We start from the raw sequence: 27918 nt of genomic DNA, 5'->3' as shown, positions 1-27918 counted from the left end.
TTCTGAGAAACGGAGCCTCTCGCCTCGTGGCCAGCCCGGCCTCGCAGGAGCGTGCGCTTATGGCTCAGTGGACCAGGGCTGTGCCTGGGATGCTCTGTGTGGCCTCAGGTGTCCAGGGTGTGGGCCTCGTGCTGCCTGCCTTCCCTTTTTGTGGTGTCGTTATCCCCGTGGTCCAGAAAGCTGGAATGCTACCCTCTGCGAGTAGCTAATGTACCCTTAACCTAAGTCCTCACCTCCGTGTCCTGTGCTGCCTCTGGGCGGTGATGCCTGCGGCCTGCACTGTTAGATTGTGTTGGCGAGTGACGATGGCTACTTGAGGATGGCTTCCTAACAGTAGTAACGTGTACAGTACGTGCTACTCCGTGTGTCTGTCCCCGCCTCCCAGAGCTCTTGGTCAGGGTCATGTTTGCCTGGAGTGGGACAGGGAAGATTTGGCTGCTGTGTAGAAAAGGTCAAGAAGTCAAGTCTTGGCTGAAAATGAAATTTGGCCGAGAAGTTACCTCTTCTGGCTCTTCAAAATCCTATGTTATGTTATTTTCTGTTTCTCTTTCAAATGTGCAGGGCAACCTTGAGTTGTGGGTTACTTGGATTACAAAGGAGCTTTAATTCCTTTTTTAATACTCACATCATCATCTAAAATCCAGGTTGGCTGCTTGAGGACCTCTTCTGAGGGTGTGTCTAGAGGGATAACTCTGAAAGGGGGTGTTCTGAGGGAAGGCCTGGCATTGGGGCCAGACTAGCCATTTTGGAATTCGGGAATGAAGGCAGTGTGTTAGAGTGGATAGAATCCCAGGCAGAGATGGGCGCAGAGGGAGGGGGAGGCAGTTCCTCATGTCTTCTGTTCCCCCCTGCACCTGGCTGACACTCTAAGGTTACAATCATCTTTGTAATTTTTGACTCAATTGCAATGAAATTAACTTGGGCATATTGGGTGGCAATCATGGCTCTTCTGTTCCTGAAGGTACACAGGTGGCACTGGAGCCGGGTTGCTGTCTGGAGGCTGGGGGAGACCCGCCTTTCTGGTACTGTCCTGACAACTTTGCATCTCCATTCCCACAAACAAAATAAAACAAGCAAACGAGAACCCTCCAGGTAGCCTGCTGTGCCCTCAGGTCTGCCCAGGCTCACCCTCTCTTTAGCCTGTGCTATTGCCCAAGGGCTTAAGCTGCCCTCATGCTTGGTCAGGACCCACCCCTTGGCAGGAGCTGAGGAGAGAGGCTTCCTTCCTGCTCAGAGGGAGGAGGGTCCCTCCTGGGTCTGCAGGGCTAGGCTCCCACCTGTGCGACGGGAAAACACACCAGACAGGAGTCAGATATGGGCTCTCCCTCTCTGCTCAGTCTCTAACCTGTCAGGGCCTTGGACAAGTCAGTTCTTCGTCCTTAACAGTATCTTGGGCAGAATAATCCTTAAAGGATCTTTCAGTTCTTGAGTCTCCTCCTTCCGCATCCAGGCCTGAGTGAGGCAGGAGGGAAAGGGAAGAAGTCGTGGTGCAGATTGTGGAGTATACTTCACAGCAGGGCCTGCAGGAGGGAGGCCTTGCATAAGAAAGGCTGAGTAAGACCTGGGAGGGACAGAACAGATAATGATTTTTGGGCGGGAAGATAACTTTCAGGTTCTCTTAAGGCCTCACAGAGGTGAGGGCTGGGCCCTGGGTGGGGGCTGCCGCACCCTGTCCTGTGAAGGGGTTAGTTTTCCCATCTCCCAGTCCTTGTCTGGCACCAAACTTGGCTCTTGTTGCTAGGCTCCTGTGGAACTGGCCACGAAAGTGTAAAGGGACAGAAGGAGGAAGGCCACTTTGTCATGGGCAAGGCTGGAGTGTTGTTAACGTGTGGGGCTGAGGAAGTGGGTCGCAGGGCACTGGATGGTTCATGCTATAGTCCTCTGCCTGGAGCTCCCCGTGTGGGGGATGGGTAGTGGGGTGTCAGGAAGAGCTCCAGACGGGGAAGGTCAGGCTTGATACTCAGCCTGTGCACCACGTACTGCAGTACCAGCTACTAAGATACTGAAACACTAGGTACCATTTGGAAATGGCTGGGGCCCCCAAGCACCCTTGGCCCCCAGAAACCCTAGTGAGCATCATCAGGGGCCGGAGACCTGGTGCTCATTGGCCCATACACCATTAGCCTGCCGTAGTCCCTGGGCTGACCCCTGTCTCTGTGTCCACTTGACCAGGGTACACCCCCGGACCCCGTGGGAAAGACAGCTTCCCTGGAGACAGTGCTGGAGTTCCCAGGTGCACTCGTGGGCCCCTGAGGCTGTGGCTGCCGGATGGTGCCAGAGTCATTTTCACGTGGCAGCTGTGGGAACGCCTGCTTCCCCTGTGACTGTATCAGTTAAGTATTTTGACAGTCAATCCTGGAATGGGGAGGGGCAGTTGGGTGAGGAATACTTGTCTGGGCATCAGGCCTCTCCACTGTCGGGACGGAGTGGCAAGACCTGGCAGGCTTGTGGTCTTCCTCAGCTCTGGTGAAGAGGGTTGTGAGTACCAAGTCCAGTCCACTGGGGTCCTCGGGGACCCTGGCTTCTCCACAGCCAGGATCATCAGTTTGGCTGAGCAGACCACCAGTCCCTCCTAGCCACACCTGGCACGAGCCCCCTGCTGCTCTCCTGGGGGCTGAGTCCTTCTGGGAGCCAGTGCCTGCCAGTGCAATTTCTGCCCCTACCCTCTGCAGGCAGTAGGTAGGCAGAGTCCCTGCTTCCCTTGGCCAGTTCCTGCCACAGCTAGTTTCCTCCCTGTGGCCTGTTCCTGGCAGTAAGCCCTCCCTGGCAGAGCAGGCTGCATGTGGGGTGTCTTTGCCAGGTAAGCCTGCTCCCATCGCTGGCACTGGCCCCATTTCCCTGGAATCCTTCCTGGGTGGCACCATCCCTTGCAGAATTCTCCCGGGAGCCTCTCCTGCTGGTCTAGCACCCGGTCACTTCCCTGGATTTTTTCCCTTAATCTCTTCTGGTGTTTGCATCATGTGTTACCATTCACAAAGCACTTTCATATTTTATCTCATCAGATGCTCAGAAGCCCCTCAAAGGGCAAGTGGCACCCCTGAGACTGAGGGCCCAGGAGAGGGCAGACTCCTGATTGATTTGCTCCGACTCTGCCTTTGGCCCTGGGACAGGGTTTCGTGGGAGAATGTGTCCTCAGGGCCTAGGTGGGGCAGCTGTGCAGCAATCCAGCAGGGGGCGGCCGAGAGCCCTCTTCCAGGAAGGGCGTCAGAGGGGTCAGGAGAATCTGGAGCCTGCTGTGGCTCCCTGCCTGCTGGATCTGAAACCAACAGGGAAATTCTCTTAGAGGAGCATCAGGTTTGGAGTTGATGTGGAGGGGCAGTGAGAAAGGGTTGGTAGGCTGTGTCTCCTGCATCATCAGGCCACAAAGAGACATTTTCAGCTTGGAGTAAACACAGGAAGCTACTTGATGGGGGGGCTTACCACAGAGAGATGTGGGTATGGGGGTGCAGCTGGGATCAGCTAGCTGATCCATACATTAGGTCTGCATGATCCCTTGAGTGTCAAAATTTGGAGAAATGCTGTTTTCCAAAAATGGAGGCAAATTGAAGTTTGCAAGAGCTGGTGAACTAGCCATTTCTTCTTGGTGATTTACAGCAGTCTGGCACCTAGGCCATTTCAACCAGACTCAGTGACAACCTGGGGATTGCCTTGGCTCCCTCGCCTTGGCCTGCCTGTTCCTTCAGTGGGTCTGCCTGGCCTCAGGGCTGAGGAGGGCTTTGCACCGTGGGAGCCCCTTGCCTGTAGCCTGCTGTGCCCTTGTGGCTTTTGGCCCTCCTCATCCACTGGGCCTCCCACAGTGGCACTGGGTTCCACTGGGGCGATTTGTGGACTCTAGGGTGTACTTCTGGGGGGTGGCCTGCCTTCCTCCAGTTACCCCTATTCCTACCGCAGGGCCTGGGAAGAATTTCTCCTAGACTACCTGGTGTTCCTCTCCACCCAGGAGAGGAGAACAGTGTCCTTGTGGCCTGAGTTTAGTCTCCAAGAGGCCGAGCACTGTGGCCCCGGCTGGTGCTGGTGTCCAGGCTGAGAGGAAGGCCCCGAAGTCCAGAGGACTCTTATGAAGGTGACTGGGAGCAGTGTGGTGAGGTGACAGCTCAGGCAGGAAGTTGGGATTGTCAGGATGCAGTTCTTTGCTGGAATAGACCTCTTTTCCATGGGGTGGTGGGCCCAAGCAAGACCGTTGGTGCTCCCCTTGGACAGAATCCAGCCTCTCTTCCTGAAGGAGGTCACCCTGGACACTATCCTGATTCCTAGTGGCCTCTTTCTTCCTGGAGAGGAAACCCGAGTCTGCCTTTGCCCGGCCCAGGGAGTCGCTTCTGCTGGTGTTGTCCTCATGCTGCGGTCACTGCAGTCCCACCGCCACTGTGGCCTGTCCTCCAGCCCCAGCTCTTCCTGTTCCTCACCTCCTGCTCTGTGTGTGTGTGTGTGTGTGTCTGTGTGTGCACACGCTCCTGTGGGTGCAGGTTTGGGGTGGGCCTGCACCCCGTGGCTGTGGGAGCCATGAGGCAGTTGGGTTTACTCTGGTCACACCAGAGTATTTCTGTTTATACTGAAAGCCTAAAACTCTCCGGCAAAAGGTTAGATCTTAAGTGAGACTTGTCTGGCAGGTCAATGAGATGGCAAGGAGGCTTGGAACCTGAATTGGGGGATGGGGCACATGCTGTGGTCTTGGCACAATGGAGTCTTAGCTGTTTCTGGATCTAAGGCCTCACCAGGAAGTTGAGATCTAGGCCTGGTGGAGGCTGGTAATTTCTCTGATACCAACCATGGGCCCTCTTGTCGCTGCAAAAACGAGAGTAATTAAACTGCCTTTCCAGCACCTGACGTCTGTGCACCCTCCTCACTGCTGCCCCTAAGCAGAGGACGGAAAATCCTTGTCCCAGGGCCAAGACTCAGAGGGCCCTGAGGGGGGCGTGTGTTTGTGGGGGAAGGAGAGTCACTGCTCATGCAGACATTTGGATGGTTGGTCCCATCTCGTCACCCCTACACATCCAGAAAGACACGGGCAGACGGGTAGTGGTTGGCGTGCAGGGCAGCTTCTCTGCACTGAGCTTATGGCAGGCGATCCAAAGGGAAAAATAATGTCTCAGCATTATTTTAATTTGCATTTATCTTATTATGAGTGAGGTTGAATCTTTTTTCATATGTTTAAGGGACTTTTAAAATTCTTTTTTGGTGAATTGTCTGTTCATGTCTTTGACCATTTGTCTTTCAGGTTTTTGAAATATTTTCTCCTCAATTTTTAAAAGTTCTTTGTATATTAAAGATGTACATGTTGTAAATATTTTCTCCCAGTTTGTCATTTATTTTTTAACTTTTTTTTGTAATAAAATAATTTTATTTTCATATAAAGAAATTTTAATCTTTTATTGCTTCTGGATGAGTTTGCTTTCATTAAACTTAGGAAAGTTAAATTATAATAAACTCTTTGGTATAAATAAGTATTTGAACTTAATATAAGTTTTAATAACTTCTCAATTTTTCAATATTTTTTCACTATTTTTAATGTGTGGAAAAAATTAACCATTTAACAAATACATAAAAACATGTACCTGGGGCACAGACTCCAATAAGGCTCAGCGTGGCCCTGATCAGGGGCCTGTTACTTACCTTAGTCTTCCATTGGGTCCGGCAGCAAGGCATATCCACCCGTTAAGAGCCAGGGCGGCAAAGCTTGTAGAGGCCTCAACTCTAGAAGCCTCTGAAGTCTCCACTAACCCTCATGGTTCCCCATGCTGGACAGACTTCTACTGACAGGAAATCCTCACCTAATGAAACACAGGTTCGTGTGTCACCTCCTGTGACATATTGCTGCCTTCCCCTCACAAATTACTGTCCACCGTGCAATGCTCCAATCCCCGCCACCCCCCTTCCTTTATGCATGATTGCTTTACCTCTGCTAAGGATCTGCCCATGCTCCTTGCAGATCTTTTAGACACTCCTTTGGATACCCCTTGTCCAACTGTCTGTAGCTGGTTCATGCCTGAAAAGAAATAGTGAAAGCTGCCAAGCAGGTTTTGCTACCACAGACATGAATCTACCTTTGAGCTTCTCACAGAAGCCAAACCAGTTCAGATGGCTACATTAACTGCCTCTGCCCAGACCTGCCCACCAGCGAAAGAGAGAAGAGCAAATACTTGTACTGACAGTAGGTATGATTTGGGGTTAGTCCATGATTTGAAATGCTTTAAAAACAAAGAGATTTCCTGACTGTTACAGGAACCCCTATGAAATGGATAGCAAGTAAAAGAGTCTTGAGAGGCTTTTCCATTAACCTAAAAGTGGAAATGAGCAAAAGCGTTTCATGATATTACCCACAACAGAAGAGAGAAATTGGCCATGGTAGTGAACCAACATTAGTGGGGTAATTTTACGAGCTATTGCCAAGATGTTTCCAACACAGGTCTTACCTGCCAATGGTACAATCCTGGCATGACTGTAGGTAGGACATGGACAGAAACCAAAGTCTCAGGGTCCCTTCAAACACCTGCCAGTGGGCTCTGAGTACTTCTGGTTATTGCTGTGTGTTCTTAGGGTGGGATGAGGTTTTACCTTACTGGAGAGCTGTGGCTGTAATGGTGGAAACAAATGTGCTTGATTGTGTTGTATTCTTGACTTGTGGAATCCCAACTTATCTCTGCAGGAAGAGGGACACACATTTCACTGGTCTTCTCAGTACAGAACTCCGCAACGTTTTGTCTTTTACTCAGAATATCCACTGCCCTTTATCATCTACAAACTTCAGGGAACTGAGAGAACGATCAAATTCTAAAAGTCTAATTGTCAGAGCTCTCAGAACTCTCAAACTTCCAGTGCTGGGGTAGTGCCATTGGTGCTGATGGCACTAAGACCAATCTCTCCAGGCCCCACAAGTGCCACCTCTGGAGTTCCTATCAGGCTGCCTCACTCTTTGCAATCCTGGGTTCTGCACTACTGGTACAAGCTGATATGACTAATTACCTAAGGGGACTCATACGGTACCTCCAGCTTTATCACCAACAGGTACAAGCTGCATTTCCAAAACACCCACCTACTCAGCCTCTGCACACTCTGAAACCTGGAGATTTGGCCTTCTGAAAATGGCGCCAGAGAAACATTGCTCTTGAGGCTCAATGGAAAGGACCATCAGGTAGTAACTGACACGGCAGTAAAACTCCAAGGTGCTGATCCTTGTTTCTCAACTTCAAAGACACAGCACTTCTTCGTGACTACTGGGCACCTATCCCAAGAAGAGCCCCTAAACTCAGACCTATTAGGAATCCTCTAGAAGCTGCTGACTGCAGAGGTGGGCAGCTTCCACCCAAGATGACAGAATGAGATCAATTTTCAGATTCTTCAGCACCTTTTCTTTTCCTTAAGGCTGCTGTTAATCTTGCCTTTTATTACACTTTGACACCCTCTCAAACACTAACATGATCCCTTTTATCTTCGTCCTATCAATTTTGACCTCTATGGTCTTCTGACATTTAAGAAAAAACAAAACTCTCTAGTGTGTCTTCCTTGTACCATACCTACTGCTTTGAATTTGAACTCATTACTGACAACATGTAATAATGGTTCCTTTAGACACTTCAGATGGAAGATTCCCCTGCATGGGCCTCTCCTGATACTTAACTTTCCTTTACATCATGAGTTGCAACCTTCAGTCTTGTAAGACCTGGAGCTCGAGCTCACATCAACAAAACACTCTGCCAAGGCCATTACAATCCTCTTGGCACAACCCAGCCAACAGGAGGGGGCACTAACTTTGGGCCGTCCTTGCTACAACAGTGAGTTTGTTCCCTTCAGGGACACTCGAGCCTGTTTCTCAGGACTGCTTAACTCTACTCAGGAAAATGGCCCATATTGAGGGACAAAAATTTGACTCACTCCTCTTGTGCTAAAATGATACTTTATGTTTCAATACAGCCTGTGTCACTAGGACACCACTAATTGGCCATTAGGCTTACACTGCCTGCTCCAGGACAGGAAGTAGAGGCTTCTATGTCATTACACATTCCTTTAATATACTGTGAATGCATGCAAGCAGTCCATTAGATGGATGCACCAAAACTAACTTAACCAGTTTTAAAAATATATGTTTATGTGCTCCTTCCAATTCTTTCATATTATGTACAATGATATAATCATTATCTTTCCATGTACATTTTCCAACTTGTCTGGTTACTTCTCGAGAGTAAGCTGATGGGTTTGGGTTGATGGGATTTGGATTGGATTGAAATGTAAGCATATGTGTTAAAGGCTTTTTCTTTTAAATCTGTAACACTGAACTGTCATCCATGAGGTTTTATTGGTTTATGATCCCAAGTACAGCATATCCATGTGTCAGCCTGCTCACACCCATGCCGGCACTGGGAATTAGCATGCTTTTCATCCTTGCTGGATCAGGAGGTGATTCAGCAGGTGACAAATGGTGTCATATTTTTGTTTTAATTAGAAATTCTGGGGTTACTGGTGAAGGTGAACTTTCCTTTTTATATGTTCTGCTGGACTCCTCAGATGCTGCCTTTTGGAGAGGGTTTGATGCTGTGCCCTGGGAGAGGGAGAGGGGCCCGTTTGTGAGAAGAGGGAGCCTGAGGGGGCCTTATCATTGTTGTCCTCTCCTGCTGCCCCAACCCTCACATAGAGGTCAACAGGTCAGGAAGGGGGCCTCCTGTGTTTATGCCATCCGGGGACAGTGCAATGAAAAATGGCTACAGGAAGAAGAGGGAAAGAAGGAGTGTCTATCATCAAACACAGTGAGGAACGGGAAATAGTTCCAGAGAATCTGAAAACTGTAGCTAGAAAATGAGGCTGAGAAGGTGTCCTATGAGAAATGGACAAGGACACAATTTACACAGTAAAGAGACAGAGGGACAGACAAGAGACACAGAGAGCAGGACAGCAGCTGACACAGAGGCAGCAGAGCTGAGAGGAAGAAAGTGTCTCTCACCCAGGAGCTCCGAGCAGCACAATCTTGTGGTCAAGGGGACAGCAGAGAGGAAAACCCCACTTCCTCAAGGAGGCAGAGCCTTTCCAAATTTCTCAAAACTTTCCTTTCCTCCCAAATATGATGGCCCTGCCTATGCCACAGGCTCTGTCTCAATTACCAAAATATGTGTCACAATGAGGGTGGGAGGGGAGAGATCTCAGCCCCTGGGACGGCTCCAGTGAGGGGCAAGGAGGCCTTACCAGGTGGTCAGAAGACTAACAGGATCCAGCTGAGCGGCCCCACTTCCCAGCTCCAGGACGACACAGAGGGCAACACAGAAGCCCACGTTCCAGAACCTCCGGGAAGGCCGTGTGAGTGGGAGCCTCTCCCCCGAGACCAACACAGATATTCAGTTTCCACATTCCCTCCAACATTACAGGCAGCTGTCTCAGATTCCGCATTGTCAAGGCCTCTCCACACCTCACCTGAGAATCTGCTGGCTACAGGATGTGTTCCAGGCCTCACACAGCAGTTTCTCACCATTGCTGCTTGGGGGATATGACCCAGGTCCAAATCTCAGGTGTTGAGTGTTCTTGAGACAGAGGAGATTCTCCAAAATAGGCAGCAGTGAGATGACAATCCTTCGGACTGTTGAGAGAACCACCAAGGGGAAAATGTCTCACTTAGTCCTGAAGTTTCAGCGTCTCTTTGAAAAGGGCCTAGCACATAAAAATTATCTTTAGTCCCCATGAACTCTTTGACAAGGATGCCAAGAACACAGTGGGGAAAGGACAGTCTCTTCAATAAATGGTTTTGGGAAAATTGGATATTCACATGCAGAAGAAGGAACTTGGACCCTTATCTTAGGCCACTGTTGATGTTAAAAAGGACCAGCAGTGGCACTGCCAAGCTTTCTGTAAGAACCCCAAAGAAGTCATGGGAACAAATGTAGGTTAAAAAGTCCAGTTCACTGATGTCCTAAAGTATACTAGGTATAAACTGTTGCCTGGGTTTTTGAAGTAATTTCGGTGAAATAAACAAACTCAGATGTTCAGTCACAGAAATACAAGATCAAACGTCTACTGATTTCAGATGAAAAGGTGCTTAGAGAAGATGGACCTTCTCATCGAGGGAATTACAGAAAGACGTAAGATAACTTTGAGGGCAACAGATTTTTTTTCCAGGATAGACTTTAAGAAATGGAAAAAAAGGTAGTAATAATGAAAGAGATGTTCATAACATTAGACAAAAGACTGACTATAAGGAAAAACCACCTTAATAAAAACTAAAATTAAGCACATTCAAGGTTAGCTAAAAAGAAAACAATCAGAGACAGTGAGGAGTTGAACAGCGGTCAGATCCGGCAGTGAATTTAAGGTGTACTCGCCTGGAAGTTCTCCCCACAAGCACCGCAGGCATCAGGAAGGCCACGGAGCAACGTGCTCCCACTTCCTCTAGCTCTCAGCGCCCCATCTGTCAGCTGTCACAGTGCTGGCACACTCTGGCTCTCCCCGAGGCCCAGAGAGAGAAATGAAGAGAAACAGACAAGACCATGGCCCTAGAAATACTGGCTTTTCCAGTACAGTACTGTTTACTATCTGACGACAGGAAATCCTGGATGTCTGGGTGAGATGAGGTCTGAGAGTATTCCTGCTCTGGATATTCCCTGTCTCCGGGAGAGAGTGGCATATTTGAAGCAGCCGCTTAATTACAAGAGCTGTTCTCTCATATATCCTACCACATTTATTGTCAACAACCAGAATTTCCGAAATGGTGAGGACAGGAAAGAACTCTATACATGACTAGTCCATAGACTACAAACCCAGCTGTAATAGGCGGGCCACTTGTCCCAGTTTGCCTGGGACTTTCCTGGTGTAACCATTGAAAGTCTGCATCCTGGGAAACCTCTCAACCTCTCAGTACTGGGCCAACTGGGCCAACTGGTCACCCTAGCTGCCTAGTAGAGCACACTGATGCTCAGAGAGGGGAAGTGACTGGACAAACTGCAAAAAAAGAAAAAAATAGGGTTCAAGCAATAACTCAGGCCTCTGGCTCCCAGGGGATGGTGATTTCCACTAAACTAAGCTGTGACATCACAGAAATCCAAGAATGGTGGGAGGAGCCCAGTTAGGGGGACTCTAGCTTCAGGCAGGGGAAACCTAAGCCTCCTCATGCCCAGGATGTGATCGTTTCAGGATGCGGCCATTCATCAGACAGAACAGAGGGAGCCTGAAAAGTAACATACAGAGCTTACTCCTCTTACTTACTCCTCTACTCCAGGACTATCCAGTCGGGCCTGGACCTATTTCTGAGGCTAAAATCGGAACTACGGAATAGAACCCACCTGAGGAGTGTCTCATGGATCTTCCTGGGGAATAAGAGCAGCCAGAGCTCAGGAAGCTGGAGAGGAAGCACAGAAAAAAATATCCATTGTGCATCCACTGTGTGTTTCACAAACGCTTCATTTGGGTCTCAGACAAGTTGGGAAATGTTTTTATTGCATGAAAATGTTGGTTTCCTTGTACTTCAACTCACTGCAGTAATTCCAACTGTATATCCTGTGAAATCTTAGCTGAGAACTTCTCTTTCAACTCTCTGGTCTCAATTGACCTCCTAAATTGAAACACTTGTTTTTCTTGGTTCTCCTTTTAACCTTCTATTTCTCCTCCTCTCCCTTGCCACTCAGTCCCCGTGACCACAAGGTGCTGCCTCCCTCGGCCCCACCAGCCTCACCTGCCTCACGTCAACTATCATTCCCCTTTGGGTCTGCTAAGGAGGAGCTGGCGGGCCAGGGCGGGGCCTCGGCGAGCCCAGGGCCTCCCTCAGGCCCCGAACGTCCGCGGCGCCAGCAGCCACCTGGGAGGCAATGTGACAAGCGGTCAGCTGCCTCCAGCCTCGCCCCTCCTCTGCCTGGGAGGGGACAAGGGGAGAACCAGAAGTCCCTCGTGGGGATACGTCCTTGTGGGCGGTGCCACCTTGCCCGGGCTCGGCCCTGTTAGACGCAAAGCCACACTCCCTGGTTTCCTCACCAGGTGGAGATGCTATGGGTGCTGTCACTGCATCTGATGGCTCCACCCCTACCCAAGATAGCAGAGGGAGGTGGCAAAAAGTCTTACTCTTTAATGTATAAGCCACAGATACAGTACATAAACTGATAGGCACTTTATCTGTGCTTATTAAAATTTCATGGGGGCAATTAGGAAAAAGTTTAAAAAGGCTCCTTAGGTAGATGATAATGAATAAAAGATTGAGAAACACTGGACTAGACTGATGAGAAAAGAGAAACACTAAGGTGTATGCTGGTAAAAATTTTGAACTCTAAGGAGAAAGAGAAGAATCTTACAAACATCCAGCTAAAAACAACATTTTATGTAGCAAAGAAGAAGCAAGCTGGAATTATATTTTTCATCTCTAAGGCTGAAACTAAGACAGTGGAATGGCAATTAAAGACTACTGACACCCAGCCTACACCCCAGCCAAGATGTGGCTCATCTGGTAGGGTGACAGAAAGATACACAGCAATTCAGAGAGTCTATCTCTCACGTGCTCACTGAGCAAAATACGCGAGAGCAGACTTTCCAAACGTTATCACTTATGTGAACCAAAACAAGAATTCAGGAGGAATGTGAAGAAAAGAAAGGAAACAGAGGCAAGCACTGAAGCTCGGACTAAATATTTAAATAATTTATTATGAAGTCTAATGGAAAAAGAAGGTGAGACCTCAGGCACGGTCCATTCTAAGTTATGAATAAGATTCAGAAATGAAAGGGCCCATCTCCAAGATAAATTAGATTAAGACTGTTGAACTAAAATTAACAAAATATCTCAGCGAAACCTGGAAGTTAGGAATAGGGGCACTGAAAAAGAGAGTGAAGACATTTCCAAAACTTTTCAAAAGATAGTATGCAAATGTGCTCTGATTAGGAAGGCGGGAAAGTGCAGGTAACACTTTGACAGAACTGAAGATCAAAGTAGAACTTTCTAAGTCACAAGAACAAAATGGAATATACAACAACTTGATAAAATTTTCTAAAATGAAAATCAAAGGCAGAAAAAACAATGTAAAATAAATAAAATGCAAGGAATGAAGTATAACAGGCATTACACCAAATGTGTATGGACTAAATTCCAGTACTAAGTAAATTTTTAACAGTAAAGGGTGCGTGGGCAAACAGACAACAGGAATAAGCAAATGAAATTAGGATGACGAGACATGCCGTGCCCAGAGATTCTGATTCAATTGATCTGAGATGGGCCCCAGGTGTCAACATCTTTTTTTTTCTTTTTTACCCTCTTAACAAATTTCTATGTGGACAATACGTTATTGTTAACTGTGGCATGATGGTCTACAGAATATACTCGGCCCCTGGTAACCACCATTCTACTCTCTGCTTCTGTGTTTTGTTTTTATATGAATTCCAGGCTTTAAGCGATAAAACGGTTTGATAAAATTGGCCTTTTTGATGGTTTTGGTCTATGTTGGTAAGTTCTTTGAGATGTCTTTAGTTGACTAGCCAGCTTGTACTAATTCAAAACGCCATTGCAATACAACACACTTAGGTGACATTTATAGCTATAGTAAGATTTCTTTTCTTAAAAAAATCATTTTATTGAGGTATGATAGACATACAAAAAACCGTGCATGGGGCTAGCATGGTGGCATAGTGGTTAAGGTCGTGCATTCCTCTTCTGTGGCCCGGGGTTTGTGGGCTTGAATCCCTGGCACAGACCTATACACCCCTCAGCAAGCAAGCTGTGGTGGCATCTCATGTACAAAATAGAGGAAGATTGGCAAGAGATGTTAGCTCAGGGCCAATCTTCCTCACCAAAAAAAAAAAAAAAAAAAAGGAGCTGTGCATATTTAATGTATACAACTTGGTGAGTTAGAGATAAGTGTACATCTGTGAGACCATCACCAAAATCTATGCCATGAACACATCCATCTCCACCTCCAAAAGTTTTTTCCCTTCCTTCTTGTCTTACTGTCTTTGTCTCTCTCTCTCTCTCCTTTCCTCTCTCCCTTTTATTCTTCTCCATCTCCTTCCCCTCCTCTTCCTCCTTCTTATTTATTTTTTTGTGATAAGAGCACTTAAGGTAAGATCTAGCCTCTTAGCAATTTTTAAGTATACAATATATTAACTGTAGTCACTATGCTATACAGTAGATCTCTAGGACTTATTCATCTTTGTACTCTTTGACTAATACCTCCCCATTTTCCTTCTCCTAGCCCCTGAAGACCACCATTCTACTCTCTGCTTCTATGAGTTTGACTATTTTGGATTCCTCATCTAATTAGTATCATATAGTATTTGCCCTTCTTTGTCTGGCTCACTTCATTTAGCATAATGTCCTCCAGGTTCATCCATGTTGTCACAAATGGCAGGATTTCCTTCTTTTTTAAGGTGGAATAATATTCCACTGTAGGTATACACATTTTCTTTATCCACTCATCTGTTGATGGACATGTAAGTTGTTTCCAGGTCGTGGCTATTGTGAATAATGCTGCAATGAGCATGGGAGTGCAGATCTCTCTTCAAGATCCTCATATCAATTCTTTTGAATATACGCCCAGGAGTTGGGGGCTATATTACATGGTAGTTCTATTTTTAATTTTTTGAGGAACATTTATGTTTTTCTCCATAGTGGCTGCACCAATTTATATTTCCACCAACAGCACACAAGGGCTCCCTTTTCTCCAAATCCTTACCAAGACGTATTGTCTTTTTTCCCCCAAATTTTAAATTTTTCCCCCAAATTTTAAGTTTTGATAGTAGCCATCCTAACAGGTGTGAGGTGATATCTCACTGTGGTTTGGTTTGCATTTCCCTGATGATTAGAAACATTTGGTAGGAAGGGGATCGAAATGTGCAGCCACAGTTGACAGCCACTTCGCTACAAAGTCGCTCTGACCAGCTTCCTGAACTGGAGCTGCTAATGATGCCTGTGTCCAGAGGTGCCTAGGAGACCTAATACCTCCCCAAATCTTTCTTTTCTTCAGATTCAATTGTTTTTCAGATTCTAAATGACTTGTGCATCTCAATGGCAGTGGAAACATTTTGTCTGTCCCACGATGTTTTGTAGTGGTAGACTCGCCTCAACTCTTCCATTTCTTTGTTGCTCCTCTCCTATTTTCAGGCATATCAGCTGAGTTAAAAAAAAAAATCTTAATCTAATTCTTAAACTGATTGCTTTCTTTCCGTCTTAGGTATAAAGTTAGCACTTTTTGCTGTGTTTGTGTTTACTCTCCTTTGCCTAGACCTTTCCTTTCAGGGTCAGGCATTTGTTTTTCGAATATACTTCTCCAGGTTTTGTCTTGTTTGTGTTTCCCCATAGTTAGAAATACGAAGCTGAGAAATTCCAGTTCCCTGGAAAGCAGCTAGTGTCCAAATAAGTTGTGCCTCCCTGGGTTGGCACTCTCCCATCACATCAACACCTCATCCAACATCTCCCTGCTGTTCCCTTGGGTCTCCTGGTTTGTCTCATTTTGACTATGCCGTCACTTACAAACAGCATAAACTTCTTGACATCCTCCCTGAGGACACAGGCAATACCGGTAACACTGCCGCTAATAACTGTTCTGAGTTGAAACTCACCTGTGTAATACATTTACTATTTTGCACTAATCCTCCCAGTTTCAGCCCTTCGTTTCTATCCAACTTATATGGAACCACTGTGTGTACTAGTCTTCAAGGGTTGGTTTAAGAAAGTGTTTCTCAAATTCTTTTGTAACATGGTCCTCCTCTTGGGTAATGATTATGGTCTGGGCTCCGAGACCTGCCTTCTCTCCATTTCTGAGAATCCCTTTGGCACGAGTCACTAACTCTAATAATACATTTTACGGTACAGTTAAGATCTGACTGCCTTTTCATTTATACCAGGCCTTTTTGCCATTACGACTTTTGTCTTAAGAAACTTCTGCTCCTCTTTGATTCCTGAAGCAGTGCTTTTGACAGCTTCCCGGGAACATCTGATGTGCCATCAAGTTTCAGAATCTCAGCTTGAAAGCAGTTGCTCTGAAACTGGTGTACATCAAAATCATCTGGAGGGCTTTTTCAAACACAGATCAATCAAGTGTGCTCTACTCCCAGAGTTTCTGATTCAGTGTTCAGGGTCCAAATGTGCATTTTTACAAGTTCCCAGTTGATGTTGAGGCAGCTGGTCTTGGGATCACACTTTGAGTAGCTTTAGGGTGTTTACTGATTTAGAATATTTGCAATGTGAGAATCACTTTAATTAACAGAGGCATAGGCAAATACAATCTGTGGCTTTATAAATAGAGTTCTCTACTGCACCATTATCAAGTGACATGATTATCTATTCTTACTGTTTGGTGCCCCATTCATAATTTTTTGTCTATATTATTTGCTTGATAATTATGAAAATAAAAGAAAAATAATTTAAAATATACTGTATTTTCAGAATGGAAAACACAACTGTATTTGAAGAAATAATAAAGCAGAAGGAGGCTTCCTTCTGTTTCTGGATTCCCTTGAGAATCATGAATTCAAGAAAATCAAATGCAGAAAATGCTGTGTTTTGTAACTCCTCAAATATTATCAGCAGGGATGTTTTCCAGCAGTTGATTTCTTGCATTGGGGAGTAATTTTATTAATTAATGGGCAATATAATGTACATCTTCCTGTGATTTATACCTTTACATTTCCAGAACATCAATAGCATATTAAAAAACATGCAACCATACTTGTAATTATATGTCTAATTGAATGAGGTGTAAGCTTGGGAAATTTAAACACATTTTTCACAAGCATGTCCTGAGGTCATTGGAGAGGCCGGTGACAAGCTCACAAGTAGCCTAGTTATGTTGGCTAATATCAATAACTATCCCCATAGAGAGGTGAACCTATGGAACTAACTCCAGATTTTGAAATGCTACCACAGGGTGGCAACGCCTTGGTGGAGAATTGGAGGTTTAGGTGATTCAATCATGGACAGTTCTCTTGATTAGATTAGGTTCTCCGGCTGGAGTCCATGATCACAATCCAACCAATCAAGACGTTCCTGAAGTCTCCTCCCACTTTGAGATGACTCTATATAAACCTGGTTCCTGTTCTTTCACACTTTGCTAGTTGGAAGAGCTGTAGCCGGGTGGTCATATCCCTGGCTTCAGAGTCCCTCCAGCCACTGAAGCCCACACGTCTCACTCAAGTCCCAAGTGGCTACCATCATGCCCTCATCCCCGCTCAAGGTGGCTGTGGTGTGCAAGAGTAACATGAACAGGAGCATGGAAGCCCACAGCATCCTCAGGAAAAAAGGCTTCAGCGTCCGGTCTTTTGGAACTGGATCTCTCGTGAGGCTCCCTGGAACGGCACACGATCTTCCTGTGGTTTACAATTTCACAACCACATATAAAGAGATGTACAACGACCTTCTCAGGAGAGACAGACAGCACTATACCAGGAATGGAATCTTACACATCCTGGAAAGAAATGAGAGAATCAAGCCCCGGCCAGAAAGATTTCAAGAGTGCCACGAGGCTTTCGATGTCATCTTTACCTGTGGGGAGAGCATCTATGACCGAGTGGTGGAAGATCTGTGTGCCAGAGATCAGGAGACCTTCCAGCCTGTGCACGTGATCAACGTGGACATCCAAGACACCCTGGAGGATGCCACCCTTGGAGCTCTGCTCATCTGTGAGCTCTGCCAGCACCTCCAGCACGCAGACGACATGGAAGACAGTGTGGATAAGCTGCTGCTCATGGTGGAGGAGAAAAGAGGAAAGAGCTTTCTTCACACGGTCTGCTTCTACTGAAGAGCTGTGCTGCTTTTGGCTCCTTGGTCCATAAAAACTTGTGCGTGGAGTTTTTGACTAGCCTGTATTTTCCGTGAAAAGTGTATTTAAAGCCTTTTCCACTAAATGCTATTTTTTTAATTTTTAGGTGTGCCACCTGGGAAGAGCTATGAACAAGAAGAACATTTTAAGGAAATGAGGACAAGGACTTCTAATAGTCATGAAAAGACTCCAAATGTGGGGGACGTTGTTCTAGGTACTTTATACGGAGGAACTAATTCAGTGCTCGCATAGTCCTGTAAAGAAGTTTCCCTCATGACTACATTTTGTGGATAAGTAAACCAAACCGTATAATGGAGTACTAGACAAGTGATTTGTTGAAGGATATTAAGCGAGTAAAGGCCATCGATTTTTTTTTTCAGCCTTCTTTCTGAAGACTCTAGCAGAGAATTAGTTTCCTTGCTTTTTTCTAGCTTCTAGAAATCACGCACATTCCTTGGCTCATGGCCCCATCCTTCCATCTTCAAAGTCAGTCATGGCGGATTGAGTCCTTCTCCATTATATCGTTCTGATCTCCTCTTCTGCCTCCCTTCTCCATATTTAAGGACCTTTGTAATTGCATTGGGCCCACCCAGATATTGATTCAGGTTGATCTCCCTATTTTAAGGTCAGTGGACTAGGAAACTTAATGCCACCTGCACACTTTAATTTAAAGTGTACTGCTTGCAATATCTGAGGGTGTTGCCTCTGGAAATATAATAGAATGAAACAATTAAAAATCTCTAGGAAAGTAAGCATGGATGACTCTTCATTGGCTTAAATTTTTGGGAGCTCCTTGGATTTCATTAATCACACAATAAAGTGGTGTGTTGAAATTAGAAGAATAGGCTGTCGCTTTTTAAAACAATTTCCTTTTGCTCATTTTGAGAGGTATATTAATTATAAGGGTGTTTTCTAACGAAAAAGTGGTATATTGCGTTTTTACTCATAGATGGCTTTACTTATTGATTGTATCTACTTTTCTAATGCTGATTTCAAAACCTCAGTAAGAAAATGAATTTATATTATTGCTAAGAACTTGGAAGTGTAAATAAGGAGAAACATCCCCAAATTAAAAGAAATGATTTAATTTTGATGACAAGTGTGTTTTTCCTGTTTGGGGACTGATCGTCAAACTCTTAAGCCACATTACTTTAAGCTTTATCAATTAAACTTAATAAATAATTCTTTCTACAATAGTTCTTATACTTAAGATGTTCATTAGTTTACCTAATTGGATTACTTGGGAATAAATCAAGGCGTGTCCATATGACACAAAATGAATTTCCTCTTGGTTATCCTTTCCAGAGGGATCACACCTGCCACTTTAGTGTTTTTTCTGTTGATGCTGCCACAGATGTCCTTCTGGGGCCATGCCAATGCACAGACATTCAGAATTACAAGAGTTGACACCCGCTGGGGAACCTCAGCCAGAGAACAAATTTCTTCGTCTTTTCTTTCAATCAAAGGATGGCACTGAGACAGGATTTGTATGGTTTCTCAAGGGCCAGTTTTGCAGATTGGACTTCTAGACCCCCTAGTCACGTTTGGCAGCTGGCTAACACATCTGTATTGGCTCTCCACCATGCTCCTTTCCTCCTCTGTCCCCTCTCCTGATCTGTGGGGTCGTAATTTCAAAAAAGGAGACTTCCATGAGTACTCCAGTGCACTTCTCAGGTTGCTCCCCACGCGATCTCAAGGTGCCAAATGACACTGCATTCACTGGGCTGCCAGGTGGTGTTCAGCATGGTGCAGGGGAGGGGAGTCCCTTCTTCCAAATGCTGTGTCTGTAGCCCCACATCGTTAAGGTTAATGCTGCCAAATCTTACCAAGCTGAGTGTTAAAATCATCTTCTGCTTTCACTTCTCTTTGTTTCCTTGGAATTGGGTTGTGGATCAGATGCCCCTTAGTCCTTTCCCATCCTCTTTCTCTATTTTATGCTCCAGGTGCTCATACTTAAACTTCAACAATCTCCCTTCCCCTGGGCTTATCAACTCTTGAAAAATATACACCAACATTTCGTGAGATTAGGGGGAGCACTGACTCCTATGTCCAGCAGATGTATTCAGACTCTGAATCCTAATTTAGGCTCTTGTGCCTATAAATAAAATATTTCTTCACAGCTGCTTTTAACTTTATAGATTCTATCACATAATGACCCTTAAGGAACGCTATCGTACCTCAGAACCTTTTTTTAAAGCAAGAAGTGATAAACGCAATTTATGAACTAACCTCATAGATCAATGCCTTTGTTATATTTTTTTCTCTCCACTTCCCATTTCCCCTCCTTCAGTACTTTTTTTCACATGGCTGTTAAAACTGTATTTTGAAATAAAGATGTGATCATATTATGTACTGCTTCAAAATCTTCAATTCCTATGAGGCTAGCCCTGGGGTGGAGTGGTTGAGTTTGCGTGCTTGGCTTCAGTGGCGTGGGGTTTGTTGGTTGGGATCCTGGGTGTGGACCTACACGCTACTGGTCAGGCCATGCTATCATGGCATCCCACATAGAAGAACTAGAACGATTTACAAGTAGGATATACAACTATGTACCGGGATTGGGGAGGAAAAAATAAAAGAGGAAGATTGGCAACAGATGTTAGCTCAGGGCCAATCTTCCTCAGAAAAAAAATCTCCAGCTCTTACCTTTAGGATAAATTCCAAAAACTCTTCTCAAAGGTAGTTAATACCCATCACAACCTGTTTCTTTCCTCTAATGTATTGATCCTCAAATCCACAACCTGGATACATGCATTCATTCAGCAAATGTTTATTAAGCTCCCACCACGTGGTGGGCACTGTTCTCTGCACTGGAGGTGCAGCAGGGAACAGAGCAGGCTAACCCCTGCCCTCCTGGAAAGACATTGCAGCTCTTTGGCCCCAGGGATATGGGTGTGACTGAACCCGTGTTCTTGAAGGACAAGTTGTCGCCCGCAGGTATCCCCATAACTCCCAAGTCTGCCTTAGCTTCCACATAAAGGTCTACCATGGGCAGCTGAGTTTTCCTGCAAGCCCAAAACAAGATGATTGGACTCCCCAGTTTCTAAGCAGCTCTCCTGGGGGCCTAACAGAGCTCATTGTCTATCCTTCTACGGAGCCTGGTGTCCTCTTGCCAACCAGAGTCTTTCTCCCTGTGCCCAGATCAGTGCATTGAGAACAGGGTAAGGAGGAGGCCTTTCTGCTGAGTTTATTTCTACTTTGCACATACTTTTACCTTAGAAACATGATAAAATTCTGGCCAACAAATTTTTATGGTGCAGAATGCACCGCAGGTTTTTAGAATTATGGACTATGGTCTCATCTTAACAGGTATGGTATTTTTAGACATCAAAATCCTGGGGTGAAAAAAGTATTTTTATTTTCCAGAACCAATATACATAGCTAACATTTATTACCTGATTTTTATAGGTTAACCTGTATGTATGTATTACTTTGTAGGTATTAACTTTTAACCCTAACAACAATCTTCAGCAGTACAGTAGCCCCCGCTTATCTGTGGGGAATATGTCCCAAGACACCCAGTGGATGCCTGACACAGCAGATAGTACCGGATCCTATACATACTGTTCCTTTTCCTAACGAATGGGCTAACCAGCAGGTAGCATGTGCAGTGTGGATAGCTGGACAAAGGGATGATTCACATCCTGGGCGGGAGGGAGGGGGATGGCTCCACATTTCATCACACTACTCAGAACAGCAGGGAGTTTAAAACTTATAAATTCTTTATTTCTGGAATTTTCCATTTAATATCTGGACATCAGTTAACTGCAGGTAACTGAAACTGCAGAAAGAGAAACTGCAGATAAGGGGGGACTACTGTAGGTTCTGTTATCCCAGATTCCGTCTTGGGAAACTGAAGCATAGAGGGATTACATAATGTAGCTCTGTGGTTGGTCATTTGGAGGCTGGATGTGAACTTGGGCAGTTGACCTCACAAACTGCTTGCTTAGACACTAGGCTGAACATAGTTCATGTTATATATAGTTTTTATATCCAGGCCTTTTCCTACCTAATGTCAAAAACTGAAACTAGTCATTTTTGAGTAATGTAATCCTGTCAATTCAGAATTTTCTCAATCAGTTCAGGGTGCATCCCCTCCTCCTTTCTCTCCACGGCTGATTCTAGCTCCAGGGCCTTGTATGGGGCCAGGGCACATGTGGGGAGGAAGTCATTCATGACACGGACATCTGCACGGTGGTGGCGTTCAGGGTGGCTTCTGACCATCAGCATCGATGCTTGCTGATATCCGTGAAATAGACCTTGTCCATTTTAGTTCTCCCATTGTGGGTCTCTGACCTGACACTGCAACATCCTTGTTCTGACCATGAGGCTTCTCCAGCCCCACTCTATTTCAGCTCCTTCTGCCACGCTGTCATTGGCTTGGAATTCTTTTATGTGATTTTTTTTTTCAAGTTCATTTTATTGTGGTAAAACACTCGCCATGAGACCTACCCTCTTAAAAGATTTTTAAATGTACAATACAGTGTTTGTTGTTACTTTTAGGCACAATGTGTACGGCGGATGTCTATATCTAATTCATCAAATATCACTGACATTTTACACCAGTTGGTTAGCTTTTACATGTATGATATTTGGTGCCCCTCTGGGTGTGGAGAAGCCTCATCCATATAGTCATGTTAAATGCTTAGAGCCTTTTCTCCACTGTTTGGTGCACAAGGTTTTCACATATTAGCTTCAGCCAAGGAGTCATCAAGAGTCCACTGGTCACATACAATTATGGCTGTTCGTTTACACCTGCTGACATGGAGAAGAGAGAGGTGGATTATCTTTACAAGAAGGTGCAATGCATTTCTGGGCATTTATGGGTCTTTTTGAAAATATTAAAAATAGATTTTAGAATTTCCAGAAAAGATAAAACTTAAAAATACCACCTATTGTGAATGAAATGCAGTGCACAAAACCAGGATTCTATCTTGAGTCTGTCACCACAATAGGTCCTCACGGATCTGATCCCTTCTGGAGTCTGCACCTGCTCCTGTCCTGACAGTCGCTCATCGGGCTCCCTAAGCCTCAAGTCTGAAATGATGAATAGGCTAATTCTATGACAAAGATGTATGAATAAGTAAAATGCATTAATTTCATATAATTTAATTAATTAATGAAAAACTAGTAGGATTTTCAGAAAAGCATAATGTATGGAGGACTAGCTAGGATGATACACCTGTGTGTTTTTATATCAAAACACAAATTTTTTTTCTGACGGTGAGATTACTTTCTTCTTTTTAACTGTCTTTACTATCTGATTTTAAAAAATAATGTACAAGATTACTTTTTTAAAGATTGGCACCTGAGCTAACATCTGTTGCCAATCTTCTTTTTTTTTTTCTTCTTCTCCCCAAAGTCCCCCAGCACATAGTTGTATATTGTAGTTGTGGTCTTCTGGTTGTGCTGTGTGGGATGCCGTCTCAGCATGGCCTGATGAGCGGTGCCATGTCCATCCCCAGGATGTGAACCAGCGAAACCCTGGGCCACCGAAGTGGAGCACATGGACTTAACCGCTTGGCCACAGGGTTGGCCCCAAGATTACTTTTATAATCAGTTAGAATATAAAGTTATTGCCAAGTTGAAAAAAGTTCGCAATATACATTCAGGATGAGAAAAATCTAAATAAAATTACTTATAAGAGAATATAAAGACAGCAGGAGAATTTTTTTCCAGCAACCATAAATATGGATTTTTGGTGGCTAAGCACTAAACTGAACGATCCACTAGGCTGGCAAATGAGGTGAAAATGTGCCACAAATATCAAGAATCATGTGTTCTACAAATTGTGCATGGTCATTTATGTACCTTTATGAAGGAGTTAAAACTCATTCCTTATGACCCCAAAATATGAATCTTATGACACTCCAGGGAGGACTATAACTGCAACACCATCCTTTACATAAAGAACAAAAATTTGAAAATCATCTTTGCATATTAATTCCATGCACTGATATTGCAGATTGAAAATAACTTTAATACTCAGTGATTTAATTCAATATTTAATGCCAGCGTAGGTATTCAAACAGGCCTGTGGCAAGGCCGGATTAGCTGGGAGAGGGTTTTTGTAGTGAAACATCATAAATGTGAACACTCGGTGTGGGATAGAGATCAGAGCATGTGGGGAGGAGCAGGAGTCAGGAGAAGGCCAGGGAGGTGGGGAAAAGGACTTAGGGGTCTGGGATTCAGGTCATCTGGGAAAAGGGCGAGGCTGGTGGAGACAGCTGTGTCCCTGAGGCTCGGATATAAGTGCTTCCCTCAAGGGCCCTCATGAAAGAGAATAAATCGCCCAACTGCCTGGCCTGCAGCAAGCTGAATTTCATCTCCAAACTCACATTGCTTCCTGAAGACTCAGGAAAGGCTGGTGAGTGAATTAGACATCTGCAGGTGGGGCGGTTCCAGGATCAAGGTGAGGACTGGGCTGGTGTCAGGTCCCAGGTAGGCCAGACGGGACAGGACTCTTGGAAGCTATTGGCACATGTGGACAAAGAGCGGTAAAGACCAGAGGCATGAATCTGGTTGGTTAGAGCAGAGGAGGAGGGTGAGGTCTGGAAAAGGAGGTTGAGAATATATGGATTTGCTGAAGTTACTGAAAATTAGTAAATAAGGAGATACCATCCAAACACAACAGCTGCTGTAATAATTAGACTAGATGTGAGAAACAGAAAACAGATGGACTTACTGTAGACCCATCCTGGCAAAATATGAGAAAGATCCTGAAAATGACAGGCATCTTTGCTGTGGCACCCCAAGCGTGAGGTGGGAAGCGGATTTGGGGAGCCACCAGGGCGACCTGGGCAGATGTGAGGAGAGAACCATGGAGAGGAGGCACTGAGTGGGGCATTTAGGATGAACCGGTGTCAGACCAAAGTCACTCTATCAGGACACCAATTCCACAGGCAAATTCTGTATCCCTAGCTTCCTGGCCTCTTTCTGTGGCTCCGATTTAAAAATTTTCCCTGCTGTTCCTTTGCCTAAACACATGGTTTTCATGACCTTCTGTAATGCCTTCCTCTCCAGCCCTGCCTTTGTAGACTTGCGTCTTCCCTGGCCTCTTCTTTCTTGCTTTTATCTACTTTCATTTTCTGTCAGGTTGGTGGGGCACACAACAACCCTCATTTCCTTCTGGTGCTCTCCCTTTTGTCTTCTATTTTTCCACTTTTTCCAAGAGGAAGGCCACCCTCACTGGAGAGAGCCTTCTCACAGAGCAGCAATATGCTCAATAGGAGACGATTCCAAACCGAAGGCCAGCTGACTGGACTTCTTTGATGGGTGCCTCTGATGAAAGAACACTATCTCCCAGCACTTGGAGCGTGGTCAAAGAAGTAGATTTTCCTTCCCAGGAAGGAAAACTAGGGGCATCAAGAGGATAACTGGAGTGGAAAATATAATGTTAATGAGCATAAGATATAACTTAGCCAATGAGCTAAATATTTTTAACTACCCCTTCACTAGAGGGAATTAATATTTGTCTCCAATTCTTCAAACCTATCTGCTTACAAATTTCCTTCTCTTTAGTCCACAAGTCTATAGGGTCCTAAAAGTTCCCATTTTTTTTCTATATCCCCAGTTTGTGATATAGTGTCTGTAAAATAGTTATTGCTCAAAATACACTTGCTGCATGACTGAGTTAATTAATGAACCAAAGTACAACTAAGAAATAAATGTTAAATTTCTACATGCAAAATGTCCTCCAAATGTCAGGCAGCCCTCCCCATGCTCCTGGCAATAATGCATTTCTTTTTCCAATTTCAGTCATTTCTAAACTTAGCTCTGTAAGGTGTCAGCACAAGGAGTGCCCCACTTCAGGCACAGAAACTTTGTCAATGTTACCTCTTAAGGTCTCTTGACCTTCTTCACAAGTGTGCAAACTGTAAGAGATAAATTCAGAAATTTTAAATCTCGTTTCTGTCAGTTGTTGGTTTGTGATATTTGGCAAATGATTCACATTCATTGAGTCTCAATTTCCTTTAGTGTGAAATGTGAAACATATTCGGTTCCTGGAGTGCATAGTCAACATATAAATGCAAAAACATATCAAGGGCCACATGCAAAGTGCTCACTACAGTCTCCAGCATGAAGCCGATGTGTGATAAATATTAGATTAGTTCCTCTGTGACTGGACTGGATGATGTTCAGATCCCTTCTATCCCCGGAACACCACTGGCCATTTAGAATCCTGTCTCTTCATTCAACTACTGTTCCAACAAACCTCCACAGGTGATCTTTCTAGAGAAGAGTAATTATTCTAAACTACTGGCTTCAAGACATCTGATGGCCGCCCCCTGTGAAAAGGATGGAGTCTAAGTGTGAGGTTGTGATCCAGGCCCTTCACAATCAGGAAAAATCTGTCTGTGCAACCCCTCCCCTACCTTCTCCTGTATTTCCTATGCCTCAGCCACCCTGAGCTGAGGAAATTTCGAGAATGCAAACATTTCTCATGGTGATTCCCCATTTTCATTCTTCATCATGTGATAAACTACTCAACTCAAGTCAAGTACCATCTGTTGCTGCCTTCCCAGACACACACATGGTTTCCTCTCTATATTCAGGACCAACTGTTTGTAGGAGAAGAACATACAACAATATCTTTTACTTTGATTAGTTGGAAATGTATATCTTTTAATCAGAGTGTCACTCCTTGGGGCAGAAAACATATCCTATTCATCTTTGTACGTCTTATTATTTACATGTTCAAAGAAGATGGAGAGAGCGGAATTTGCCAAAATATCCTGGTTTCTTCACAAAGAATATTACAAAAAATGTGTGTTTTCCTGTGTCTCCATGAATAAGAGGTGATGGCTCTGGTGGTCTCCCCAGGCATGACTACCTTAAACCACACTGGTGTTAGCCACACAGTCTTCCGCTTGCTGGGCATCCCTGGACTTGAGGACCAGCACATGTGGATTTCCATCCCCTTCTTCATTTGCTATGTTGTCGCCCTACTTGGGAACAGCCTGCTCATCTTCATTATACTTACAAAGAGCAGCCTCCACGAACCCATGTACCTCTTCCTCTGCATGCTGGCTGGAGCAGATGTTGTCCTCTCTACGTGCACAGTACCTCAGGCCTTGGCCATCTTCTGGTTCCATGCTGGGGAGATCTCCCTAGATCGCTGCATTACTCAGTTCTTTGTCACACACTGCATTTTCATGTCTGAGTCAGGAATCTTGTTGGTGATGGCATTTGACCGCTACATCGCCATATGCTACCCCCTGAGATACAGCACTATTCTTACACACACACTGATTGGGAAAATTGGTGTTGCAATCTTTCTGAGAAGTTACTGTACAATTTTCCCCATAATATTTCTTTTGAAAAGATTAACTTTCTGCCAAAATAATGTCATTCCACATACCTTTTGTGAACACATTGGCTTGGCCAAATATGCTTGTAATGACATTCAGGTGAACATCTGGTATAGACTTTTTGTCATAGTGTCAACAGTGGTCTTAGATGTCCTGTTAATTTTTGTTTCCTATGTGCTGATTCTCCGTGCTGTCTTCCACATGCCTTCCCAAGATGCTCGCCACAAAGCTCTCAACACGTGTGGCTCCCATGTCTGTGTCATCATCCTCTTTTATGGGCCTGGGATCTTCACAACACTTACTCAGCGGTTTGGACGCCACGTTCCACCTCATATCCACATCTCGCTGGCTAATGTCTGCATTGTGGCTCCACCCATGCTGAATCCCATCATTTATGGTATCAAGACCAAGCAAATCCGAGAGCAGGTGGCTCACATGTTGTTTCCAAAGCAGAAATAACTTTGGAAGAGGAACAGAGTTTTCAGCATCTCTGACTATCCATGATGTAGTCGATGGGAGTGGTGGGCGGAAACATTAGTAGTAAGCTGAAACATTAGGAAATAGCTCAATGAATTCTGTTTCTGGAGTAAGTTCACCAGGAATGCTGCAGGACTTACATCTTCTATTGTCAAAGCAACAGAGAGAGCAGTGCCACGTTTGATTGAGCTAGTCACCTCCTACACAGAGCCTGTGGTTGGACATATGAATTTCGATCATGTAGCCTTCATTTCACTAGCCTGATCTTTAGTAATAGATGGAATGAGAACAGTGTTCTGGTCTTGGAATTTGTTCAACTATTCCTCACTGAGTTTCTCATTCTCTGAGACACCTTGTGACATCCATGGACAATCACACACAAAGGACGCAATGTGTCAGTTATGCAGGATGAGTAACTTCTGGAGATCTAA

At 44.9% G+C, this 27918-nt stretch overlaps 2 protein-coding genes across 2 annotated transcripts; both read left to right on the top strand.

Moving 5' to 3' along the window:
* The first annotated feature begins 17096 nt into the window (after positions 1–17096).
* LOC124251842 (RNA polymerase II subunit A C-terminal domain phosphatase SSU72-like) lies at positions 17097–17681 on the top strand. The gene has a single exon (XM_046684737.1). It carries the CDS (start codon positions 17097–17099, stop codon positions 17679–17681), a length of 585 nt encoding a protein of 194 aa, XP_046540693.1.
* An 8843-nt stretch (positions 17682–26524) lies between these two features.
* Positions 26525–27469, top strand: LOC124251781 (olfactory receptor 52B4-like). The gene has a single exon (XM_046684649.1). The coding sequence runs from the start codon at positions 26525–26527 to the stop codon at positions 27467–27469; it is 945 nt and encodes a 314-aa protein (XP_046540605.1).
* The last annotated feature ends 449 nt before the right edge of the window (positions 27470–27918 follow it).

Source organism: Equus quagga, chromosome 14 (genome assembly GCF_021613505.1).
Source record: "Equus quagga isolate Etosha38 chromosome 14, UCLA_HA_Equagga_1.0, whole genome shotgun sequence".
Taxonomy (NCBI): domain Eukaryota; kingdom Metazoa; phylum Chordata; class Mammalia; order Perissodactyla; family Equidae; genus Equus; species Equus quagga.
This window is presented reverse-complemented; position numbering and strand designations above follow the sequence as displayed.